The following is a 21509-nucleotide window of genomic DNA, read 5'->3' on the forward strand; positions in this document are numbered from 1 at the left end:
TCTGTTGCATCCACCGCGTCTCGTATCGATCAGCATGCCAGTACGTCGGCGCGACATGGCCGACGCGTCCGGCCCATCGAGACGATACGATCAGGAGCTCAAACCCAAAGTCAAGCCCGAGCCCTTGACGGACAATGTTATCGACCTGTGCGACTCGGACGAGGAGCCTGTTGCTCCGCGCAAGCCCGCATCATTCAATTTGAAGTCACCTCCCAAAAGATCAACCGCAAGGACTGGCAAAGTCAAAGACGAGTTTCAAGACGATCATGATCCCAGCGAATCCGAGTCCTCCTCCGACGATGACTTCCGCGGTAGCAAAGCAAAACGCAAGTCCAACAAGCGTCCACCAGCAGAGCCACCTTCGACTGCCAAGCTTTACGCCATTGCGCGCATCGTGACGCTCGCCACCGACGGCGTCGCCTCGGTCTCACAATCCGAAGCCAAACTTGCCGGCGTCAACTCCGGCATCCTCTCTCGCATCCAAAAATCCTTGGCACTTGCCAAGCATCCCGGCACCGGCGAAGCAGAAGCCCAACAAGCACTTCGTCTCGCCACGCGTCTCATGTCATCCCAAAACCTCACACAAGCCGATCTCCTCGCCTCCTCTGACTCCGAAACGAATCAGTCTCGTGCTGGCATGTCGATCGTCGAGATCGTCTCCCAAACCAACGCAACTCCACGCAACGAGAGCTGGGTGAATCAAGTCGCCATAGCCGTCAACTACTTCTTTGACGTCAAAGCGTATTCCACCTCGTATGCAAATCGTACAAAGCTCAGCTGGACTTTCTATGGGTTGGCGGTGAACACGGTCGCTGCAGCACACGCTTTCGAGATGGTTCACAATCAGGTGCTGACGTGGGCGTATGACAAGGCAGCAGCCAAGCTTGTGACGGGTAAGACGGGCAAGAATAGCTACTGTCAAGGTGTCGCTGCTGGACTCATTGCCTTGGCGAGGAAGGAGAAGAAGGAAGAGATGAGGTTGGCTATCGAGTCTGAGCAGAAGCGTTTGAAGGATGCTGAGGAGCAGGAGAAGGCGCAGATCAAGAAGGAGAAGGAAAGATTGAGCGATCCGCCAGTCAAGGCTGAGCCTGACGCGTCTCGACCGAGCGGGGTCAAGGCTGAGCGAGCAGAAGACATGGCTAGCAGCTCTGCGTCGGGATCTCGAAATGTCAAGCTCGAAGATGCAGTCGATGAAGAGGATACCAAGCCTTTCAGAAACGGTTTCAAACGGTCTGCCTCGCAGGACCTCGAAGACGGATATGGTCGGTGGTCTAACGGCGGTCACGGCGGCATCAAGCCGGAGCCTGGACTTGGTCCAGACTACTCGGACGACGAAGACACCAACGACCGCTTCTACGACTTCAACACTGACGCTCATCCCAGCGACGATCCCGAAGAAGACGTCAAACCCCATTTCGACGAGGCTCTCGAGCGCGACATTATTGATCTCACCTCCGACGTCGACATCGACCAGGTCGAAGTCAAACCGAAACTCGAACCCGACCACGACATCAAACCGAAGATCGAGTCCGAACACAACAAAGATTTGGGTGCGGGATGGCAATCCGGTAACCAGCTCATACGTTTCCGCCAGGATGCTGAGAAGATCGCAGACGATTACCTGGCGTCTCAGCACAAAGGGCTCAAGTTGAAGAAGAGGGCGAAATCGAGCTTCAAGAAGGACTCGAGCGCTTTCGAACAGGGGAGAGAAGATGCAAAGAAAATCGATGTCAAGAGGAAGCGAATTCAGAACTGAGGTCTTACTGCTGTTGACGTAGAGTGCGTTTCGTTGATCAATATACCCTGCACTGAAATTTGTTATCGCAATGATCAGCATCGAGTGACAAGCAAGATACAATTCTTTGTAGTCTTGCAGCTTAGCGACCGGGAGAGACTCCGTCCTTCGACGACTGATGAGCTCACGGTGATGCAAAGATGGAGTCGAAACCTTTGACTCTTTTCTGCTCCGCGCCTTCACCCGCACCCGTATCGTCTGTTGCACCTTTCTTCCAAGCATCGCCAACCAACGCCTCCGCCTCTTGCATCGTCATCGGCCTTGGCACGCCTTCAAACCAATCCACATCCATCCCCCTACTGCCTTCTCCCCTGCCTAGGTTCGGCGGCGTTCTCAACAACCCCTCTTGATCGAAGCCAAATTGTTTCTTCGCCTTTGCAAAGTTCCTCTGGATAAGTCCATCCATGCTGGGTCTCAAGACATTCGGATCTTGATAGATCGTGCCTATCTGGAGATGTGCGATTGCGTCTTGGAGGAGCACTTGATCACGTGTGTGAAAACCGGATTGAAGGCCACCGGTTTGGAGAAAGTCGTCGATTCGCGACCAGTGCGAGGAGGGGATCCATTGGTGGGAGCGGAAGAGGTATTTGAGGGTCAGGATGGATCGCGCTTGTTGCTTCTGATCAAGGGGGTAAAGGAGGAGGGAGAATTGCTGAAATATGTGCAGAGGGCTTCGGAATGACGTTGGAGCAGTGGTGGTCAGCGAGGGCAAGAGAAGAAGAAGGATGATGGAGCAGTGCAGGTTCAACATGTTCGACTTCATGGCGGAAAGATCTATTCGTCAAGCGAAAGGTCCTTCTGACTTGATGCTCGGGAAAAAGAATCGACACGTAGTGACTTCTTATTATAGATCTCACTGAAAGAGAGCGAGTGGCTATTGCGGCCCGAACCTCGTACAGGAGCTAACCAAAAGTGGCGTGTGATGTGGTAAGACACACATCAAAGGTACCTTTCAGGTTGCGAAAAGCGACAATGTCACAAGCTCCTCATGATTGAGACGCCCATCAAGCCACGTTTCCGCACCAACCTCACCCACATACAGTATCATGAAAAGCCTCGATTGTGAGTAAAGCGTTCATCTACGTCCGGATGCTCAGCCGGACGATGGCGAAACCTTCGCTCAACATCCCGCGATGTCGCTGAACGCAAGTCAGACCACGATTGTACTTACGCAAAGGGAGTATCTTGAGTAATCAAACGCATCAGGGTTACGCGGTGGGCCTCGATCGAGCGTTGTGTAGGGTAACGGAGGCGTTCCAGTTAGATTTCTCGAAGTGGGTCGCACGGGTTCACACTGAAATGAAACAAACGAAACAACGCCGACGTCGATTCCGCCTTCATATTGAATCACTTGCTTCATCAAGCCTCACAAGAGCGATCCCGACGGGTAGGCAAGGCTTTTGTTCCAGCCTCAAAACAGTAAGATCTTGCTCTTGTTTTAAGGCTCATGGACGCGAGTCAATCCTCCCCTGCGATCGCATGACATCCAAGCCACCTCAGCTTGAATCTCCTGAAGCGATCGAAAGTATGCGTTCCGATCCGAGCGGATACGTGCAAGTTCGCGTGGGTACCATGTGTTCCATTCGAGTCCGGTCAACGGATACTGCGCACGCTCCCCGGCTATGCGAAGACAAGAGTTCAAAGTTCCGGGTTTTGAATTGTCATGTCAGCGTTCTGTGAGGTTTTGTCTCGCTATTCAAGCTGAGCAGACTTACACATTCGTCCAATCAGCTGCATGTCGTGAAAGAACTGCGAAAAGGTGTCCATCGGTGGATTGTGAAGATCTGAACAGCAATAAGTGTCAGGATAGAGCCACAATTTGATCTTGGTAAGATTAAGAAGGTCTCAATCAAGGCAACGGTCAAAGTTGGAAAGGTGTGGCGCACCTGGATTCTGTTGAAGAACTTCGACTGCGCGCCTTTTGAGCTGCTCGATTGCCTCTGGAATAGGTGTTCCGGCTTTCCAGATGATGTCGTCATTCGGAATGACGTACGATTTGACCGAGTCGGCAAGCGTGGTGGCCACCGAAAGGAGGAGGAACAGGCGCTTGAAGTTGACCATTTGATACCAAACTCGGCGCTGTTGTTAGCAGGAAAACAACCTACTGATTCTTGAGTAGCGGGCATATTTGATTGAGCCACCTGCGAGCTAGGTACGGGCAGCGGCCTGATCCGACATACTGTATGCTGACCCTTCGACCAATGAGATTGGCGCAGGAACGCGTAGGCTTGCCAGCAACGAGGCGACCAAGAATTTGTAGAGGTGCGAAAATGACATAGTTGTCCACGGGCGCACCTTCTGCACATTAATCTAATGAAGTGAATGATTCACGGAGTCGAACTGTACAGTAGAAGTGGGAGAGAGTAGCAAGAGATGCACAAGACTGCAACGCGAATGGAAGACGGCGAGTGGGAATTGCGACGCGAGTCGACACAGTTCTGGTGGTTTCATTCTTCGGCCTCGATCCTTCGACTGTGTCAGTGGATTTGTCTTCGACTACCGACTTCGCTCTTCTTCTCACGCACAGTGCCTTATGCGATGAATTGCCAGGTCGGAGGTCTCCAATGCGTAGTAAAACACATTTTATCACAGCCAAGGGTCTCTCTCTCAAATCCACCAAAATACGTGGTACTGCGTACGATATGAGCAAGTCTGAGCTTGTTCTCTGTTGAATACAACAAAGTGTCATTGGTATGCTGGCTTTCGAAGCTACAGAAGGTGTTGTTCGATCCCTCGACTGAGCATCAAGTCTCTGCCTTTACTGTGCACCTCCAGACGCCCCGGCTTCGCGTGCAGCCCTGGCCCGTTCGATTTCTCCAGCGTACCAAGAATTCCAATCCCTGCCCGTCATCGGATAGTAACCCAGGGAGCCAACTTGCCACCAAACAAAGAGAGAGCTCAGCGGCCAGTCAATGACTTGTTTGCTTCAGCTTTGCACGATGGTAGACTAATCGATAGACTTACGGAATCTACCTTGTTGGTTCCAGTAGTTGAAGAAGCTCTGTGCGGCATCGGCGCTCGGAGCCGCAGCATCTGTGAGATGTTTCCATGGTCAGTTCGGATACGGTCATGTCCGAAATTGAGCCGGCTGAACTTACTCGGGTTCGCTTGCATCGCCTGCACGATTCGTTCCTGAAGACCGGAAACTCCCTCTTCGATGGTCTGTCCGCTTCGCCAGATCACTGCGTCGGGATGAATCAAATAGCTCATGACCGACGTCGTCATCAGCAGAAGCATGGTCGACACGTGAAGGACAAAGTTGAATCGAGTCATAGTCGACCGAAATCAAATGATGCTACGAGGTGTCTGGGGGTTAAAGTGAACTCTGAACAAAAATTATCTGAAAGCCGCCAACTCAAGCTCTTATATAGCTCAGCTGTGTGCATCAGCTGCATACAAAGGGAAGCCTGCTACCCAGTACAGTCGTCTATCAAAGTTGCTGAGTAACCACGGGTTGGCAGTGGTGACCAGTCGTAAAGGACAGCATTATGAACCTGTTGACGTGCCAATCAGACGATGGCGACCAGGTTGCATCTGCATTGATCCTCGCGCTAAGACGAACTCAAGATGGTTGCAATGGGTTTGCAAAGTCCTCCCGTCAAATCCCACGGTGGATAGCTTGATGATACCATCACCGCTGTTATGCATCTTAGGCGAGACCCCACTCTAACTAACACCCACCCACCCATCCAACGTCTACCAAGGTCCACCAAAACGAGGCCCTTGCAACCTATACTGTCTATCCAGCTCTCTTGCCCTTTCTGCTTGACGTAGTGCCCTGGCTTCAGGTGTCTCGGTGCGACGGATCTCGAGTTCGTACCACCGGTTCCATTCTGCTCCTAGAACTGGATTGCGTTGAATTCCTCGGACTTTGCGAAGGAAACTCTCTTGTAGGTCAGTCCTATCCGGCAAATCTCTCTTAATGTCAAGGATGACTTACTGAAGCGGCCTTGATGCCATAGAGCACTGAAGAATCGATGTGGAGCGTCCGCAGTAGGATTGATCGCATCTGTCAAAGAATCACACGCGGAAAGTTGGTGTTGCAAGCTCAAGGAAGATGAAGCTTTGCCACGCTGTCGCATCAAGAGCTTACCTCTGTTCAACATTAGATTGTGAAGTATGTGTTCCTTGAGAACTTCGATTCCGACATCGAGTGTCTGACCGCTTTGCCAGATCAACGCATTCGGATGGATCTGAAAGCACAAGACCTTGTTCGCAAATTCCAAGATGAGCAAACTGATGACGTGGAACATACGACGCATTTGGGCGGTGATGCAATGGTATGCACGTCGATGGAGGTGTATGAGTACAGATATGCACGGCGAGCTTGGTGGATTTCTCATTGTTCGAGCTCAGGAAGGTTACGTATTATATCTTGCGGCACTCTCAGGAAGCCGTGGGTGCCGGGCTCCTGCCAGATGAAGCAAACGTGTCGTTGTACTGTACAGTCAACAGACAGAATGAGGTGGGACGGACTGGAATTGTTGTGGGAAGCTGCCAAGGGAGAAGTCGTGCGAACGAGCGTTCCCAGATCGAGTTGTAGCGCACCACTCCAGTGACCTCAACGTCCCCAACCACCCACTCGCCTGTTAGCAGCATTTCTCAGAGACTGCTCTTCCTCCCACCTCTCCTGTGCCCGCCGTACTCTGGCTTGAACTGTTTCAGTTCGCCGGATCTCATCCCGATACCAGGCGTTCCATTCGGCTCCAGTGACCGGCTCTTCAGCTTCCTCACCAACTGTATGTGCAATCGATCGTTGTTTGAGGTCAGTTTGCGTGATTTTGCGCTTCAAAAATTAGGCTGTGACTTACCAAGTCGGCCCTGCTGGCCAAGGTAATTGAAGAACCTCCGAGGAGCATCCGCCGTCGGATTGATCGCATCTGTGTTGACAACCGAGGAAAGCAATGTCAGAACTGTTTTCATTGAGTCCCGCGCGATACGAAGGGCGCCTTACTGGTGTTGCGTCGGAGAGCGTTGCCGATGTGCTCGCTGAGGTTTGCAACTCCGTCCTCGACAGATTGACCAGCCCGCCAAATCTGCTCGCCAGCATTGATCTCGTAGCTTTTGACGGAAGCCGTCAGGGCTAGGATCAGTGTCGAAAGGAAAGGTACAAGCTTGACGGAGCGCATCTTTTGGAGTCTAGACAACAGGAGGTGCTGAAGGATGATGAAGATGGAGTCGCAACGTTGCTCAAAAGCAGTGACTTATATGCTTGTGTGTTGTTCGGCACTCTCTGAGCGAATGTTTTCATCGTTGTTGCTACTACGCTAAGTGGGAAATCGAGCACGGTCAACAGACCAACTTTCGCGTGATTCTCGCTGTCTTGGGACTGTCAACGTCAAGTTCGCGCTCCTTAACACACACACACGCGCACACAGGTCGCAACAATTAGCCAGTTCGATGGGCTGGACCAGCAGTGTCCCTCCTTCATTCATGCCCAGGACACGCCCACCTATGTCTCTTTGCTGCGGCGATTTCAATTACCTTGGCACTCTGGCCCCACTGCACTGATACTGTACAGTACAGCATGCCATTCAATCAGATTCAAATTCTGAGCCAACGACAGTGGTGGTGCCTTCATCTCAACTTCCGCCAATTTTTGACACAGAAAGACAGCAGACGAGTGAACAGCGAGCAATACAATTCACGTTCGTTCAAGCATCCCACACACTGTAATTCGGCGGGCCGAGCTTCACCAAGCACCTCGACCCACGCGTCTATTGATCCTCCGTTCCCTAGCAATCAACCTGTCCCTCTCCTGCTGTCGGTCCATCTCCCTCATCCTAGCCCTTTCCGCTTCCCGCAATGCCTGTCTCTCGGCAATGATCTCAGGTGGAAGGGGTCGTTCGTAAACATTCTCATACCAAGCATTCCAATCTGATCCTGTCAGTGGTTCAACCTCGACATGGGCGGATGCTGTCCAACACGAGAGAGAGGGAAAGATCAGTTCTGGTCGTCATGGAAGCTATCTGGAGCCGCAAAGTTGGGAACCCACACAATCTGCCTTGTCTTTCAAGCGTCTCGAAAAAACGCCTTGGTGCATGGGCGATGGGGAAGATTGAGCCTGTTGGACAAGGACACTGATGATCAGTCGATCATTGCTCTTGCTGACCCAAGGCGGCATATGTCGTGCTCACTCGGATCCTCTTGAAGTGCGCTGAAGATCCGCGAGATCCCTTCTTCCATGGTCTGACCCGGCCGCCAGAGAACGATGGACGGATCGATGTTGTAGCCACATGCGAACGGAAGAAGGATCAAGAGCAATACCGTTCGGATACGAGGAAAGAGAAGGTCAATCATAGCTATGATGTGATCTGCAGGAGACAAGTAGAAAGCACAGGATGTGTAGACAAGCTGGTGGGATGATCTCTGTTTATACGCCTTTTGGGATCAATGGAGATGCTCACATGGATCTCTGCTCGCCTTACACACCGAATGCTTGGGCTGGACCTCAAACGTACACTTGCTTATCGCACACAAGAAGAGTTTCTTGAGCTTGTCTCGGCTGGATACGGACAATCTTGGCTTTCATCTGCCGAAACAAGCGAGCTCTCGATTCATTTTGGCAGCCAAGCTTGGATCTTGGTTGACGGGCCGGGGAACCCGCTTGCATGGTATTGAAGGTCATACGGCGACCGCTACTACTGTATACCTCGATGAAATTATTGGACGCATGCAAAGCACACGAAGCGAGGACCGACATCACACACGTCTGAAGTGAAGCAGCAGCGAGCTAAGCTCTCTTCGATGCTTTGTGGGCCTGATACGGTGCCGAGCAAGATAAGCGTCCCTTTCGGCCACAAAACAATCCCTCTCCTAGTGTCACCCTACGAACCCTCGACGACACCTCTATCTCCACACCCTTTCCTTCAATCAAACAGAGTATGACTTTCCAAGCGGGTCCTGCACTCGTCTATGGTTCTGCTTTGGAACCTCCATATGTTCCCTCAACATGACCTGATCGATCTGCTTGCGCAGCTTATTGTTGATCCTTTGCTGCTGTCGCTCCAGCTTCTCCACAAATTCGGTGGAAGCTGATGGAGGCATGTATTGGGCGTTGAAAAGCTGACGTGCTTCGTTGGTTGCTTTGTCGACCAGCCTTTCGGCCAGATCGGTGGGCATGCCGCGCTTGGTGTGTTCTGTGGGAAGAGCAGCAGTAGGTGAGGAAAGATGAAACAGGAGAAGGAGGACGAGTGGAGATAGGCAGAGAAGGGTTCGGATGCGGCCGATGTGTGACGACATGGTGACCAGGAAACGTCAGAAGGTTTGTGAGAAAGAGCTTAGGTGAGGGCAGGGGAGAGATCTGCTGTGAACCTGAAAGCTCCGCCTTTAATATCTTCGGAAGCTTGGGATTCGTTGTCACCTACGGACCAGGTTCGCGCCGAAATGATGTACGCCGGCTATCGCAACGCTCGAACTGCGGCAGCCTTCCGCGCTCGTTCATCACTCGTCGAGCGTCGGCATCGGCGTGGGAAGGCGTGTTCCGTGTGTGTGGTCTCTTGACTGCGTTTTTGATGGTGATCCGATGGAGGACACGTCGAAGGAAAGCGTGGGAAATGCACTCACGCTCTCATACGAGCCCCGTGATCCCGTTAAAAGTCGCTGTCACGTGGTTGAATCCTGTCATCTTCAAAGTCTTCGCCGAGATATCAATTACAGAACCCCATGAGCATCTACACGGTTGTTCGAGCGGCAAATCTGCTGGAAGCCATCTTTGAGAGTGTCTCGCGCGGCTCGCAATTCAGATTGCGTCTTGCCGCTTTTACCGATGCGCCTGTCTCTGCTTAACGCGAACGATCGCTTTCGAGGTCCGTCTCCACTCTGCGTTTTCCTTCTTGAAGGGTTCGGACATCGCCTTCGCTGATCATGTGCTTACGTGGCTCTGCCTGGTACGTCCGAAGACAAGATGTGGTCGTCCGACCCAAGAATCAGTTGTTTCAAGAGCGGTTCCGAAGTGGGTCGTTTTTCCAAATCGTGTCAACAGCATTCTTGGCAGTCCTGGCGCGAGAGGAAATGTCCACCACTTACACTTGCCAAACCTATTGTTCTTCCCTGCAGAAATCGTCATATTGGAAGGCATTACTGTAGCACCATCATTTGGCCATCCTGTCTCCGGATCAGCACACTCGCAGCTTCAGATAGCTTTCCACTTGCCCGAGAAAATAGACTCCTTCCCTTCTCTTTGCCCTTCATTCATTTTGCACCAACGGTCAAGCGAATCTCGTGGTTCAATTCAACTTTGTACCGCTGCTCCCCACACCAAACTTTCTCATGACCCTGATCACCCGACCACCTTGACAGCAACCGTGATGAAACCAGCTTTCTGAGTGAAATCGAAAAGAAAACTGTGTTGCGAGCTTGCGGTCTTTGCCGAGCTGTTGGGTTCAAAGTCGTTGCTTGGTACGGACTCAAATCGCCGTCTTTTCCACGCCGCTTCTTCCGTTATCTACTTGTCTTGGTGCACTTGTCACCTTGGATGACATCGTCGCGAGAGCAAGAAGGTGGAGCACATGACGCCGCAGAGAAAAGTATAAGATACTGTAGCGCCCTCCGCTGCCCACCCTCATACCCATCCCCATCCACATCCAACGTCCAACACCTTCCTCCCACCACATCTCCTTCCACTCCCTTCAAACAAAAATCATGCACCTGCATCGTCCATCCACACTTCTCTTCCTCGTCTTCCTTTTGCTTTTATTCATCCACCCATCAGCAGCGCAAGACGGACTCAACGACGCTTCCAGCAGCAGCGGTAGCGGCAGTGGAAGACCAAACTTCCTCTCTCGCTTTCGGAAATCCAGACCAACGTCGCTGGAGCCATCGCTTCTCGATCGCATCCAACGCATCATGAAGGCGGACGAGTACGCCGAGATGAAACCCATCTGGGATCATGCGGTGAGGCAGAAATGGATCCATCCACACAGCGGTAAGCCACTCCTCCGAAGACGAACCCCCGAAACGAAAGCAAATCATACTGACACATGGATTGAGGGATATATACAGGCTTCCCCGTAAGAGTCGACACCGATCGCGCGAGGGAAGAATCCAAATCTGTCAGATACATCATGTCCAAGCTCGATCCGTACATCGAACGGCTTGGTGGTGAGCTCAAGCCTTGATCCATCACTCGTCTATTAACGTGTTCTAAGTAATACCGACGCGTGTGTAGTAGCGACGCGTTTTTGAGCTTAATTTTAGAGATGATGTCAGTACTCGGTGTGATCGCTAGCTCGGCAGTGTGTGATCGTGAGCAAACAAGACTGACATTGCAGGATGGTGTGAGTGCTACGCTACATGATGATGAAGTCGGAGTCAATGAGTCGTGCGAGACGGGCCTGCAGTCGGAAGCGTAGCAAAGAAACCGAACAAATCCTCCTCCTCATCGCTGTTTGCGCTGAGAGACCTTCTGTCGTCAAGCTTGTCATCGATACCAAAGATGGGATGCGTAGCAGCGACGTCCACCGACGACAGAGACCCTTTGTTGCAATCCTCCTGTGCGTTGTCGCGATCCTCCACATAGCCGACAGGTGGTACTACCACCCGCTCCTCCTCCTCCTCCCGACTCTCTCCGCTGTTACCTCAAAATTCGACACCCTTTGCCACCAATTCTCGTTCAGCGTACTCACGTGTGATGATACGGTTTGTCGTGAGCACCCTCGTATCGCCTTGTACCCGCTTCTTTCCGAGTGTCTTGGCGGTTTTGTTGCTGCGATTGTGATGAGCACGTAGTACCAAGATCTCGGCTTCCAAGACGGAGATAGACGCTTGAGAAGCTTCGTGAGCTTCGAGTATGACCCGTTTAAGGTTGCAAGCTTCGTTTGAGTCGGGTTCCTGGCGGTGGGCGTCAATGGCGGCGTTAAACGCCAAGGCTGTCTGCAGTGCTGCGATTGGCTGGAGAGGACGACGTACCGGTGTTTCGGATCGTCCCTCTGCAGCGGAAGACCCGGCAAGTCGGCTCAGGGCCTTCTGCGGAGTGGGGTCGAGTGTTATGCCGGAGTCGGAGAAGGCCTTTCGAACACGTGTCTGCGTCATAACCTTCTTGCGTGCCTGGGCGTAGAAGGTAGCGAAGTCGGAACGGTTGATGGCGTCCACGTGCTCTGCAGCGTCGGCAACTAACTGTCAATACCATCCGGTCAACGGCCCAAAGATGGAGACGTCAAGCGGCTGCATCACGTGCGTTGTATGTGCCGGAAGTAGGAACAGAATGATACGTTTCGACCATGCTGAAGCGATGAACGGCGTAGTCGTGTGAGATCGATGACCGTTGATGATGAGCAGACGCCATGGTGATGGCGTCGACGGCCTAGTACCGGGATCAAAGATGGTTTCGAGCCATTCAACGGCAAGCTCGTCGTTAGACCAGCCGTTTGGAGACTTCGTGAAGTTCCACAAACTTGGTACGCCCTCCATTTGCCGATAGTCGCCAACCACGTGGCGTTGTCCCTTCGTGATGATGAGCGGAGGCAGTACCTGGCCTCCGCTTCCAATGCATTCCACAACAGTGGCCCACTCCCAAGAACCCGGTTGGGCCTTGAACCGACAACTTGGGTCGCCTGCAGGTACAACGATACGCTCTGTACCCAAAACACCGAGCATGAAGCCGGTTTCATCAACGTTGAAGACGTTTGTCGACGCCACACTGTATTCACGCATGATCACCCTGAGCTGCGTGTACCATCGTCTGATCGTGTCTTCATTCGCAGCACTGAGACGATCATTGTCGAGACATCGAGACCAGTGCGTGCGAATCGAAGGGTGTCGGATCAGGAACGACTGCAGCCAGTTGGCCGACAGCTTCGTTGTGGTGCTGCGGCTGGTATCGGTACGGGTGATGGTGGTGGCGTAGTGCCGGAGTATTGACGGTGTCAGAGGATACCTGCTGCAGGCACAACGCCGGATGTGATCGACGAGGGCCGTCTCTGCAGCGGGTGTGAGCGCCTGCAGGTCGTCTCGAGCCGAGCATTTGGAACAACGCCCAGCAATTTGGTGTCGTAGCGTCGCTTCTGCCACATTGTGTGCTGCGGCAGCCTTACGGATGCTGTCGTGCTGCCCTTCGCTAAGCTCTACGGAGGCTTGCTGAAGTCGGGCCTCCATCCGGTCCCGCTCGGCAGCCTTCGCCATCCGAGAGGGTACTGAGCGCTTCGATGTTGGGTTGCGAGGCATGCAGGCGTGCAGGAATGCGGGGAAACAAGGTTCGATTACGGATATGAGCGGCGATTATGGTACAAACGACGATGGCGACGGGGTCCGGAAAGTCGGATGGTGGGTCTATTGGAAGGAACAAGCTCACGGGTCCAATCATTTCACGCTACTCACATCATATTGGTGGGGCTGAGTAACTTTATTTCACGCGTCGGTACTACACACGCGTCGGTATTACTTAGAACACGTTACAGCGTATCTTGTCAGTTCGTCAGAAACACAAACAAAACAAAAGAATGACACTTGATTCGTTTTCTCATTGAGCTTCGCGTGCATGTGTGTTGCCTGCATCGATCATTCGACGAGCATGCTGTCGTCGGCCTCACCAGCTTGACCATCCGCTCCCTCGTTCGCGGCCAGTCCCGCCATCTCATGAGCCAACCTAGGTAGATCCGAATCCTCCAAAAATCCGCCCACCGTAGCCACCTCCTTCCTATAGTCTTGCAACAACAGACTCACAAAGTGATCGGGAGCATCGGCAAACCTCGCCTCCAACAACCCTCTCATCCCCGCACCATCTCCCTCGGCATCTTCCACATCATCCTCAACGGCGAGATCCCCCACATCAACCCAGGCATCCCTCCCCGCCTCCGCATCATCCCCCAACACCTCCCTCAACATCGCCCACAACGCCGTGCGCTTGAGATCATCCATCAACGTCTGATCGCTGACGTTGTTCGTCTCGCTCAAACTGACCCAGTCGTCCCGCAAAACGCTGCGTCTCCAGATGCTCTTCAGGCTCGCCTCCCTCCGCGAAGCCGGGATGTTGCCAGCTCGGATCAGCACCTTGATCGCCGTGGCAAAGTCTTCCAGCTGCGTCTCGGGTGTGTCTTTGAGCGTGAGTAGGTCGACCAGATCCTCGGCTGAGAGGTAGCGGTTGGAGAGCAAAAGTTGTTGGACGAGCTGCATGTAGTGTTCGCGATACGCCGGATATTCGATCAACCTCGAAGCCACTGTGTCGACGATTTCCGACGCCAGCGTCGCCGCTTCCTGCGTTCCAGCACGCGGCAGATCGATCGGAAGACTTCCCATAACGCTGTTCTCCCACAAAGCAGCCAACGAATCCTGAACAGCGATCAAATCCAATTGATCGTCAAAGAATTCCACCTGCTTCTGAACACCCACCGTAGACAACTGCTCCAACCCCAACGTCGACAGATACCCCAACTTGCCCAAACTCAACATCAACTTCCTCTGCGCCAGGTTTCCCTCCTTCAGCCCCAACGCTTCCAACTTGCTCGAAGCCGCATCGAACCTCTTCAGAGCTAGATCGTGCAACCACGCCAAACGCTCCTTACCCGGCTGTTCGAGGTACGACAGCACGAGTTGGTTGTACTCCGGTTTCTGCGTCAGCAGCTTCCGCTGCTGGTGGTGTTCGATGTACCAGTTGTAGAGTTCGTAGGCGAACGCTTGCTGGTATCGCTCGAGGTAGGTTTCGGTGCGAGCGTCGGATTGGAGGTTGGGTTCCTGGGATAGCTCGACGAGCGTTCGGAAATCCGAGTATTGCTCGGCGAGGGTGAAGGCACGGTCGGAGCGGTGAATCGACACGAGAGGACGGATGAAGAGCGGTCGAGCGGTGCGGTAGGTTGTGGAGAATACAGAGAGCTCCCGTTCCAACGCTCCAATGTCGGCTGCGGCGGCTGCAGAGGCTTGCAAGTACTGGATACGCTCGGTGTAGCACGCAAGCGCGATCTCGGCGAGCGAGCATAGTTGCGCCTTGAGCTCGGTCTGCGCCCGATGCTCGCGCTTCGATTCTTCGCTAACCGCGCTCGAGAACTCGGTGGAGGCAGCGTCGATGCTGGAACCCAGCTCGCGCGTTCGATCTGGAATCAGGTTGACCGTGAGCGAGTATAGACTCTCCAGCAGCTGCACGCTTACGCTCTGAGCCGTCCACGCTTCGAACCCTGCCATCGGCGCTGCTGCCGATGCACCTGCTCCGCCCTGGCTCTCGACAATCCCGTATAGCCCTACACTCTCCTTCCTGTACCTGAGCGCTGCCCTGAAAGCCGACAGCACGATCCTGTTGAGCTCGAGCACTTCCGTCGACCTGCTACGCAGCGGTTGCGCCGAAACGCCCTTGGTCTGGCTCAACAGCCTCGCCAGCACCTTCGTCGTCAGATCGGCGTGGTGTCGGAAAAACTTGCGCACCAGATCATCTCCACCCGTACCTAATCCTTGCTCAGCCATGACCGTCTCGATGGCTTTCGCGAGCGGACTCTGCGTGGCCGATCCATGACTGTGCGCAGACGTGTAGAATTCGTTCTGATACACCCACAGCTCGCTGAGCGCCGCTGCTAGCTCGGCGTCGGCGCGCAGCTGTCGCTTTGTCGTCTGCGGAAGCTTCTCGAGGTGCCCGCATACAGCGACAAACTTGACCAGGAAGCGCAGTTTGCCTAGTCGATCCTTGAGTGCGGTACGCAAATCGACCGAAGGCGGCACGCTCTGCGAGATGGGGTTGCTGAACGTCAGCAATTGGCGACTCAGATCTTCGCACGCTGTCATCAACGTTCCTTGCAGATGCGAAGGTAGTTGGAAAGTGAGAGGATTGAGCAGCGATTCAGAGTAGTAGAGCGCCTGTTCGAGCTTGCCCTTCAGCCGCTCGGTATCGGCGCGCTGACGATCCGCTGCCGATGCGTAGGCGGTGCATCGATTGCGAATCTCGTCGATGCTGGTCTCGACCAGCAGTGAGCCAGAAGTGGCCGAGATGAGCGAAAGAGCTGCAATGGCGTGGTTGTTGCCGACGTCGATCGAGTCGCAGCCGGAGCCGATGAATCTGTTCTTGACGTCGTCCTTGAGCTTGATGACCTCCTCGAACGTTTCGCACCCAGTCTCGAGCTGCTTAGCCACGACGGTATCGGCAAAGCAGATGAAAGCAGCGGGTCCGCCATTGGGCATGCTGAGCGTCGGAAGCGCATAAGGACGAGGATCGGCAAAGTTGGAATAGTTGATCGACAGGATGGAAGCTACGACAAAGGACCCTGCATCCTTGACAGCGTCGATGATAGCCAGTCCGTAGTTGTGCGGCTCGCGTTCGGTCTTGGATTGCGAATAGAGCAGAACCAGCTGTCCGTCCGATTGGACAGCACCACTGACAATGTCAAAGGAAAGGCTCTGAGCAGCGCCGTACCTCTCATCGCTGAGCTGCAGCACGTTGCTGGCGACCACCTGTTGAACGTCCTGTTCGGCCAGCAGACGCTCTCCGCCTTGGTCAAGCACTTGCCATTTCTGCAACGTCTTGCGGCCGATCGCGTAGACTTCACGGCCTTGCTTACCCGGCTGAAGGGGTGCCACTGCGATCGAGACAATTGGATCGTTTGATGATGCGATCGCCGACGTCGATCCAAACAGACGCCCAAGGAGACCACGCTGTTGCGAGAAAGGTCGGATCTCGGCCTGAAGCACACCGGCTCTGCTGCCGATCGAGACGCGCAGCATGCGAGACTGACTGGTAGCCAGTACCACTGTCGATTCGTCAACACGCTGCAGCTGAATGATGATTTCGGCTGCCGAGGATAGAGGGGCTGATAGGCGCTGTGCACGGTCCTGACGCGTGAGCGAGGACGAGATGCCCTCCCAGAGGCATGTTTGGCCATCGGGAGCGACGAGGAGCAGCGCAGGCTCCCTGTTTGCTCCACGCGGAAGGAAGCAGCAGTGCGCAAGGTCGTTAATGGCCGTCATACTGGACGAAGCGTACTGCGGAACGGGAAAGATGAAGCACGTAGGCGAGCTTGTGCCGATACCGCGGCTCGAGTAGTTCCAAACGAAGCACTGGGTGCGAGACACTAGGCAGGCGTAGCCGGTCTGGACATCGAGATGGCCCTGGAATGCGTCGATATAGAGGTCTGCGTCGCTGAGCACCTCGAGCACCTCCACTGGTAGTTTTGAATATGCCGAAACGTGCATCCATTGGTCTCCCAGCAGCACGGTACCTTCCTCGAGCTGTGCTTTGGCATCTTTGTTCGGCAAAGGGGGCCGTCGACCAAAACCAGCATGCGAGGCAGACAGAGCCGACTCTGCGACCGATCGCATGTCCGCATCATCACTAATGACGGAACCTTCGCGATCGAATGCGCTACCAGGGCTGAGAAGTGAGACGTTGGGACCGGCAGCGGCGAGCATGGACGAGGGACGTGGACGTGCGCGTGTTGCGCGAGGTCTTGCGTTGGCGCTCAGGAAGAGAGAGTTGGACGAGACGTCGCCTGCATCGTTGTTGTGGGCACTGTCGCCGCGTCGAAATGTGATCGGTGAGAGAAAGGAGGGCGGAGAGGTGGGATCTTGACCGCCGAAGACGGGTGTGCCAGCACGAGATGGGCGGTTGGTCGAACGAGACATAGCTGGACCGGCACCGGCACTCGCTAGCGGCGTCGAGGATCTAGCATCCCTCGCTCGTGATGGTGTCGTGAACATTGTTGACCGCTATGTCTCCTGCTCAGATCCAGTACAGGATGCAAAATGGTGCGGGACGACGATCCGACGAGAATTATGATGATGATGATGATGAGAGGAATGAAAGATGGTCAAAGCGAAGTTGCGATTTCCAACATTTCTTCGCGTTCCGCACCAAACACTCTTTATTCGGATCGGGCATCGCGCGTCGCTCATCGGGTGCCATCACAAGGCAACTCGTCATGCTGCCGTGTACTGGCATCAGGCTGCAGATATCGCGCCAATGCGTGCAGTGACATCCTTTGGGGTTTGAGCTTCTGCATTGTGGGATAAGAGAGGATTGCTGGAACGGTGCGGTACGATGCTGAAAGATACAGGACAGAGACTAGATGAGCGTGCAAGGAGAGTCCGAGATAAGAGACTGGTGAAATTGTGGACAATGCGAAGAAAAGCAAGATGATACGTGCGTATGCTCACGACAGAGAGGTATGGTTCGGATTGGATTTTGCGATGATGAGCGGCGAGGTGGACGCGATAAGTGCGGGCAGAGAAGATAGGATCGGCGCGACGTGCACCAAGGGTCAGAACGCAGATGATGGCGAATGGCCTTCGCCATCTTCGTCTCCTCCCTCGTCCATGGCTTCGTGGATGGAGCGCATCATGTCGACCTCGCCGGCGCTTGACGGATCAGAGAAGCTCCAGGGAAACGGGTTGGCCGCTCCGTTCATCTCGGAATCGTCTGACTTTGGTGGCGCTTCGACTGGATACGCAGGCGTCGCTGGCACCTTTCCTCCCGGTCGCCAAATGCGGACTGTATGATCGTCTCCACACGACGCCACAGTGAGAGCGTCCGTGGGATGCCAAGCTACCGCATTGACGGTACCAGCATCGTGTCCGATTAGAGTCTCGATTAGACGACCGCTGGCGCGATGCCAGATGTAGACTCTGGAGTCCTCGCTTCCAGAGACGACAAAGTTTTCGTCGATGCCTCCGAATCCGCAGCCAATGACGTGTTTACTGATCTTGTGCCCGTTGAAGCGCCGCACCAAGCACTGGCGTTCAATGTCCCACATCTGCAGTTCGCTAGGGCGCACACTGATGAGCGCGTACTGCGAGTCACCGCTGACCGCCAGACTTACGAGTTCCTCGCGCAGATAGATCGAGCCGAGCTCCTCGCGCGTGCGCAGGTTGATAAAGTGGATGCGGTACCGTTCTGTGCCCATGGTACGCGAGCCGCCGCCCAGATCGGCTGGTGAGTCGAAATCGGATCGATCATGCCCGAAGCCGGTAGACGCTGTCGATGGAGATGAGCTGTCGCTCAGCTGATCGGAAGCAGTCGAGGTGCTCAATGCCGTGGACGAGCTGGTATGACCGCGACTTGTGGACGAAGCAAGGCCTGGTGTCGCGACTTGGCGGGCGCTCAAAGCGATCAGGTGCGCACCATCAGGCGAAGCCGCAACGGAGAGGACACGGAACGGCGAAGTGCTCTGCTTGTGCAGCACGAATCCTTCCGAGTCCCACCATATGATCTTGCCGTCCATACCTCCTGTGATGAAGCCAGAGCCGTCGGCTAGCCAGGTGGCCGTAGCGACGGTGTAGGTGTGCTCACGAAGCGTGGTCATGCTTCCCTGCTCGAGCTTGCAGAGCGTCACGTCAATTTCCGACGTCACCAAGAGCCTCTTGTCGTCTGGCGACCAAGAGACGGACGAGATATTGTCGGAGAGCGGAACAAACTTCTGCAGCAGCTTGTAGTCGTCCTGTACGCTCCAGATGAGGATGGTCTTGTCGGCGCCTGCTGTCGCGAGCTTTGTGCCGTCGTGCGAAAACTGCAAGCACCACACTTCGTCGTGGTGGTCATGGATGGTGCGCGAAATATGCGAGGGAAACACGGATCGATCCGATCGATGGTCGGTCAAGAGCGAAAAGTGAGAGCCGTGGGGCAAGTTGAAGAAGGGGTCCTGTTGTTTCTGATAGCTCTGCGCTTGCTCGAGCAGCTGAGGTAGACGCCGACTTGGGATCATGACAAGCGGGGATACAGCCGACTCGATTTCGACCATGAGCAGACGGCGCGAATCGCCTTCTGCACCATCCCAGCCAGCGCGAGCATGGAGCTGTTCGGGCGACGCCGAGATGACCAGACTAGACAGAAGATGGAGCTGCGAAGTGTCGTGACTGAGCGGTGTGAGCTTTTCGCGTAGTACGTTGAGGGCTTTCTTTGTCTGGCGCGCCTCAAGAAGTTCGAGGTACCGCTGCTTTTGCAACATGAAGCGGATCGAGCGGAGGCTGACGAGGTCGGGTCTGCGTAGCACTGAGTCGATGAGATCTTGATTGGACGACTCAATAATGGCTGCGGAGGAGGAAGCAGGTACATCGAGCGACGAAGCACCAAGGCTGGCGCCACTCGAGCTGCGCGAGGCTTGAATTCGTCTTGCTGCATAGGTCAGACCATCGATGAGGAGTCTCTCGGCGTTCCTCCAGTCGCCGCCGAGCACAGCGGTGCGGAAAGCGGTGATGGAAGGGTGCTCGAGTGCGACGCCAGATTCGGCTTCGAGCGTCTTGGCTGCCGAATCAAAGCCCATTTCGCGCAAGGATTGGAGCGTGAGCTTGACGAGCTCCCTTCGATCGATCGAGCTTCCTGGAAAGAGGGGGGCGAAGGCCTGTGCATCTGCATAGTCGTCAGCCAGCGAGGTGGCAGCTTTGCCGTTGCGGTGACCGTTGCTACTGCCATTGCTGGCATCGGACTTGATGGCGTGGTCGCTCGCTCTGCCGTTGGACGACTCGCCATTTGAATGGACGGAGCTGTTTTTCTGTGTCATCTCGTCAGCTTCGCCTGAGGCCGACCCGTGGTGTATCGAGTGGAAAAACGGCGGAGAGGTCAGAGAGGATGGCGCCTCGACAGTCGACAAAGAGCTCGAGCCTAGCGGATTAAGCCTGGCTCTCTTGGGAGTTGGCGCCTCCGAGGGGCTGAGTGATCGAGAAGGTCGGCGCGGCGTCCTGAAAGCGTGCTGGCGGTGCTTGCCGGAATGATCAATGGTGGCGTTGAGAAATACGCAATATCAAGTAGTTGCAAAGGGTGAAGTGTCGATGAGTCGAAGTGTTGGTCGTCGGCAGGGACGCTTGCAGCTGATTCAAGGTGAAAAGCAGGCAATTCAGTCACAAAATGAAGCGGTGCCCAAGGCGGGCACAGAGATTCGGAATGCGAGCGCTGTTCTCCCACCGCCGTGCAGACTTGCGACGAAGTACGTTGGCAAGGATCGAGATGCGGTGATCGTGCGCTCAAGCTTAAGCTTCGCTGTCGAGCTTGATTGACGGTCGTCAGTTGTGGAGGCCTCCGGCCAGTGGATTGTCTCGGTTTGAAAAGCTCCTGACAAGATGCCACCCGCTATCGTGTGCGAGTTGGTGATGAGTACAAACAAGATCGACGACTGCTATGATCGTAGGGCAGTCTGATGCGGACGACGATGTTGCAGAGACGAGCAAGCAAGCACACCTCGACCTTTACGGGACGATAAGGCGGCAGGCAACTCGAACCACGCAAGACCCTGAATCCGAAAAGTCAGGTCGATTGCGGAGAGTCAGTCATACAACGCACTCAGACGCAGCGGCGTGTGAATTCACAAGGCGGCGAGACAAGCCCGCCCGCTGTGTGGACAGTGCACTCAGCATTTGCTGCACAGTTGCGTGGATCCCGCTTTGCTGCTGCTGTCCTGCTGAGCTCAGTTTGATTTTGATTCCGTTTTAGCCACGCTCAACAAAATCATTTGGACCGCTCCTCTGGCACCTCATTATCGCTGCACATTGTGACTGCAGCAAGGGCAGCGTGTGTTAAGCACATTTGCCGGGCTCTCTGCTGTCCGTTCTTCTTTGCACTCTGGGGCTATACATGCTACAGTACGTCCATAATCAGAGGCTCCAGTTTGTCAGCTTTTCCCAATCTCTCGGAGCATCCGGAGCATCGCTGCAAAAGTGTCACAACGGCCATTCGCAAAGCGCACCGCTGTAGCCGCCAGGGTCGCACTCAAGGGGAAAAAGCCTTTGGGTGGACGCTGAAATGTATTTATTTCCTAAAAACTATAAAGTTATTTAAATGTTGTTCCTGGCTGAAGTTCACGGCCGGCAGCAAGCG

General features: G+C 54.4%; 9 protein-coding genes across 9 annotated transcripts; 3 read left to right on the forward strand and 6 right to left on the reverse strand.

Moving 5' to 3' along the window:
• Window positions 1–34: 34 nt before the first annotated feature.
• PHSY_005002 (Ankyrin repeat protein) lies at window positions 35–1756 on the forward strand (the record flags this gene model as incomplete). Its single annotated transcript, XM_012335613.1, has 1 exon — window positions 35–1756. The coding sequence occupies one exon, from the start codon at window positions 35–37 to the stop codon at window positions 1754–1756; it is 1722 nt and encodes a 573-aa protein (XP_012191003.1).
• Window positions 1757–3487: 1731 nt separating this feature from the next.
• Window positions 3488–5032, reverse strand: PHSY_005003 (hypothetical protein; the record flags this gene model as incomplete). Its single annotated transcript, XM_012335614.1, has 3 exons — window positions 3488–3579; window positions 3682–3874; window positions 4760–5032. The coding sequence occupies 3 exons, from the start codon at window positions 5030–5032 to the stop codon at window positions 3488–3490; spliced, it is 558 nt and encodes a 185-aa protein (XP_012191004.1).
• Window positions 5033–5491: 459 nt separating this feature from the next.
• Window positions 5492–6924, reverse strand: PHSY_005004 (hypothetical protein; the record flags this gene model as incomplete). The annotated part of the gene is made up of 4 exons (XM_012335615.1): window positions 5492–5696; window positions 5889–5988; window positions 6607–6675; window positions 6750–6924. The coding sequence occupies 4 exons, from the start codon at window positions 6922–6924 to the stop codon at window positions 5492–5494; spliced, it is 549 nt and encodes a 182-aa protein (XP_012191005.1).
• A 958-nt stretch (window positions 6925–7882) lies between these two features.
• PHSY_005005 (potential membrane protein) lies at window positions 7883–8917 on the reverse strand (the record flags this gene model as incomplete). Its single annotated transcript, XM_012335616.1, has 2 exons — window positions 7883–8176; window positions 8753–8917. 2 exons carry the CDS (start codon window positions 8915–8917, stop codon window positions 7883–7885), a joined length of 459 nt encoding a protein of 152 aa, XP_012191006.1.
• Window positions 8918–9023: 106 nt separating this feature from the next.
• On the forward strand, window positions 9024–11148 carry PHSY_005006 (hypothetical protein; the record flags this gene model as incomplete). Its single annotated transcript, XM_012335617.1, has 4 exons — window positions 9024–9079; window positions 9637–9749; window positions 10509–10690; window positions 11068–11148. The coding sequence occupies 4 exons, from the start codon at window positions 9024–9026 to the stop codon at window positions 11146–11148; spliced, it is 432 nt and encodes a 143-aa protein (XP_012191007.1).
• A 226-nt stretch (window positions 11149–11374) lies between these two features.
• On the reverse strand, window positions 11375–12958 carry PHSY_005007 (transposase; the record flags this gene model as incomplete). The annotated part of the gene is made up of 2 exons (XM_012335618.1): window positions 11375–11907; window positions 12007–12958. 2 exons carry the CDS (start codon window positions 12956–12958, stop codon window positions 11375–11377), a joined length of 1485 nt encoding a protein of 494 aa, XP_012191008.1.
• Window positions 12959–13291: 333 nt separating this feature from the next.
• PHSY_005008 (subunit of the Nup84p subcomplex of the nuclear pore complex) lies at window positions 13292–17329 on the reverse strand (the record flags this gene model as incomplete). Its single annotated transcript, XM_012335619.1, has 1 exon — window positions 13292–17329. The coding sequence occupies one exon, from the start codon at window positions 17327–17329 to the stop codon at window positions 13292–13294; it is 4038 nt and encodes a 1345-aa protein (XP_012191009.1).
• Window positions 17330–17964: 635 nt separating this feature from the next.
• On the reverse strand, window positions 17965–20199 carry PHSY_005009 (hypothetical protein; the record flags this gene model as incomplete). The annotated part of the gene is made up of 1 exon (XM_012335620.1): window positions 17965–20199. One exon carries the CDS (start codon window positions 20197–20199, stop codon window positions 17965–17967), a length of 2235 nt encoding a protein of 744 aa, XP_012191010.1.
• A 214-nt stretch (window positions 20200–20413) lies between these two features.
• PHSY_005010 (hypothetical protein) lies at window positions 20414–20692 on the forward strand (the record flags this gene model as incomplete). Its single annotated transcript, XM_012335621.1, has 1 exon — window positions 20414–20692. One exon carries the CDS (start codon window positions 20414–20416, stop codon window positions 20690–20692), a length of 279 nt encoding a protein of 92 aa, XP_012191011.1.
• Between the last annotated feature and the right edge of the window lie 817 nt (window positions 20693–21509).

Source organism: Pseudozyma hubeiensis (genome assembly GCF_000403515.1).
Source record: "Pseudozyma hubeiensis SY62 DNA, scaffold: PHS47, whole genome shotgun sequence".
NCBI lineage: Eukaryota > Fungi > Basidiomycota > Ustilaginomycetes > Ustilaginales > Ustilaginaceae > Pseudozyma > Pseudozyma hubeiensis.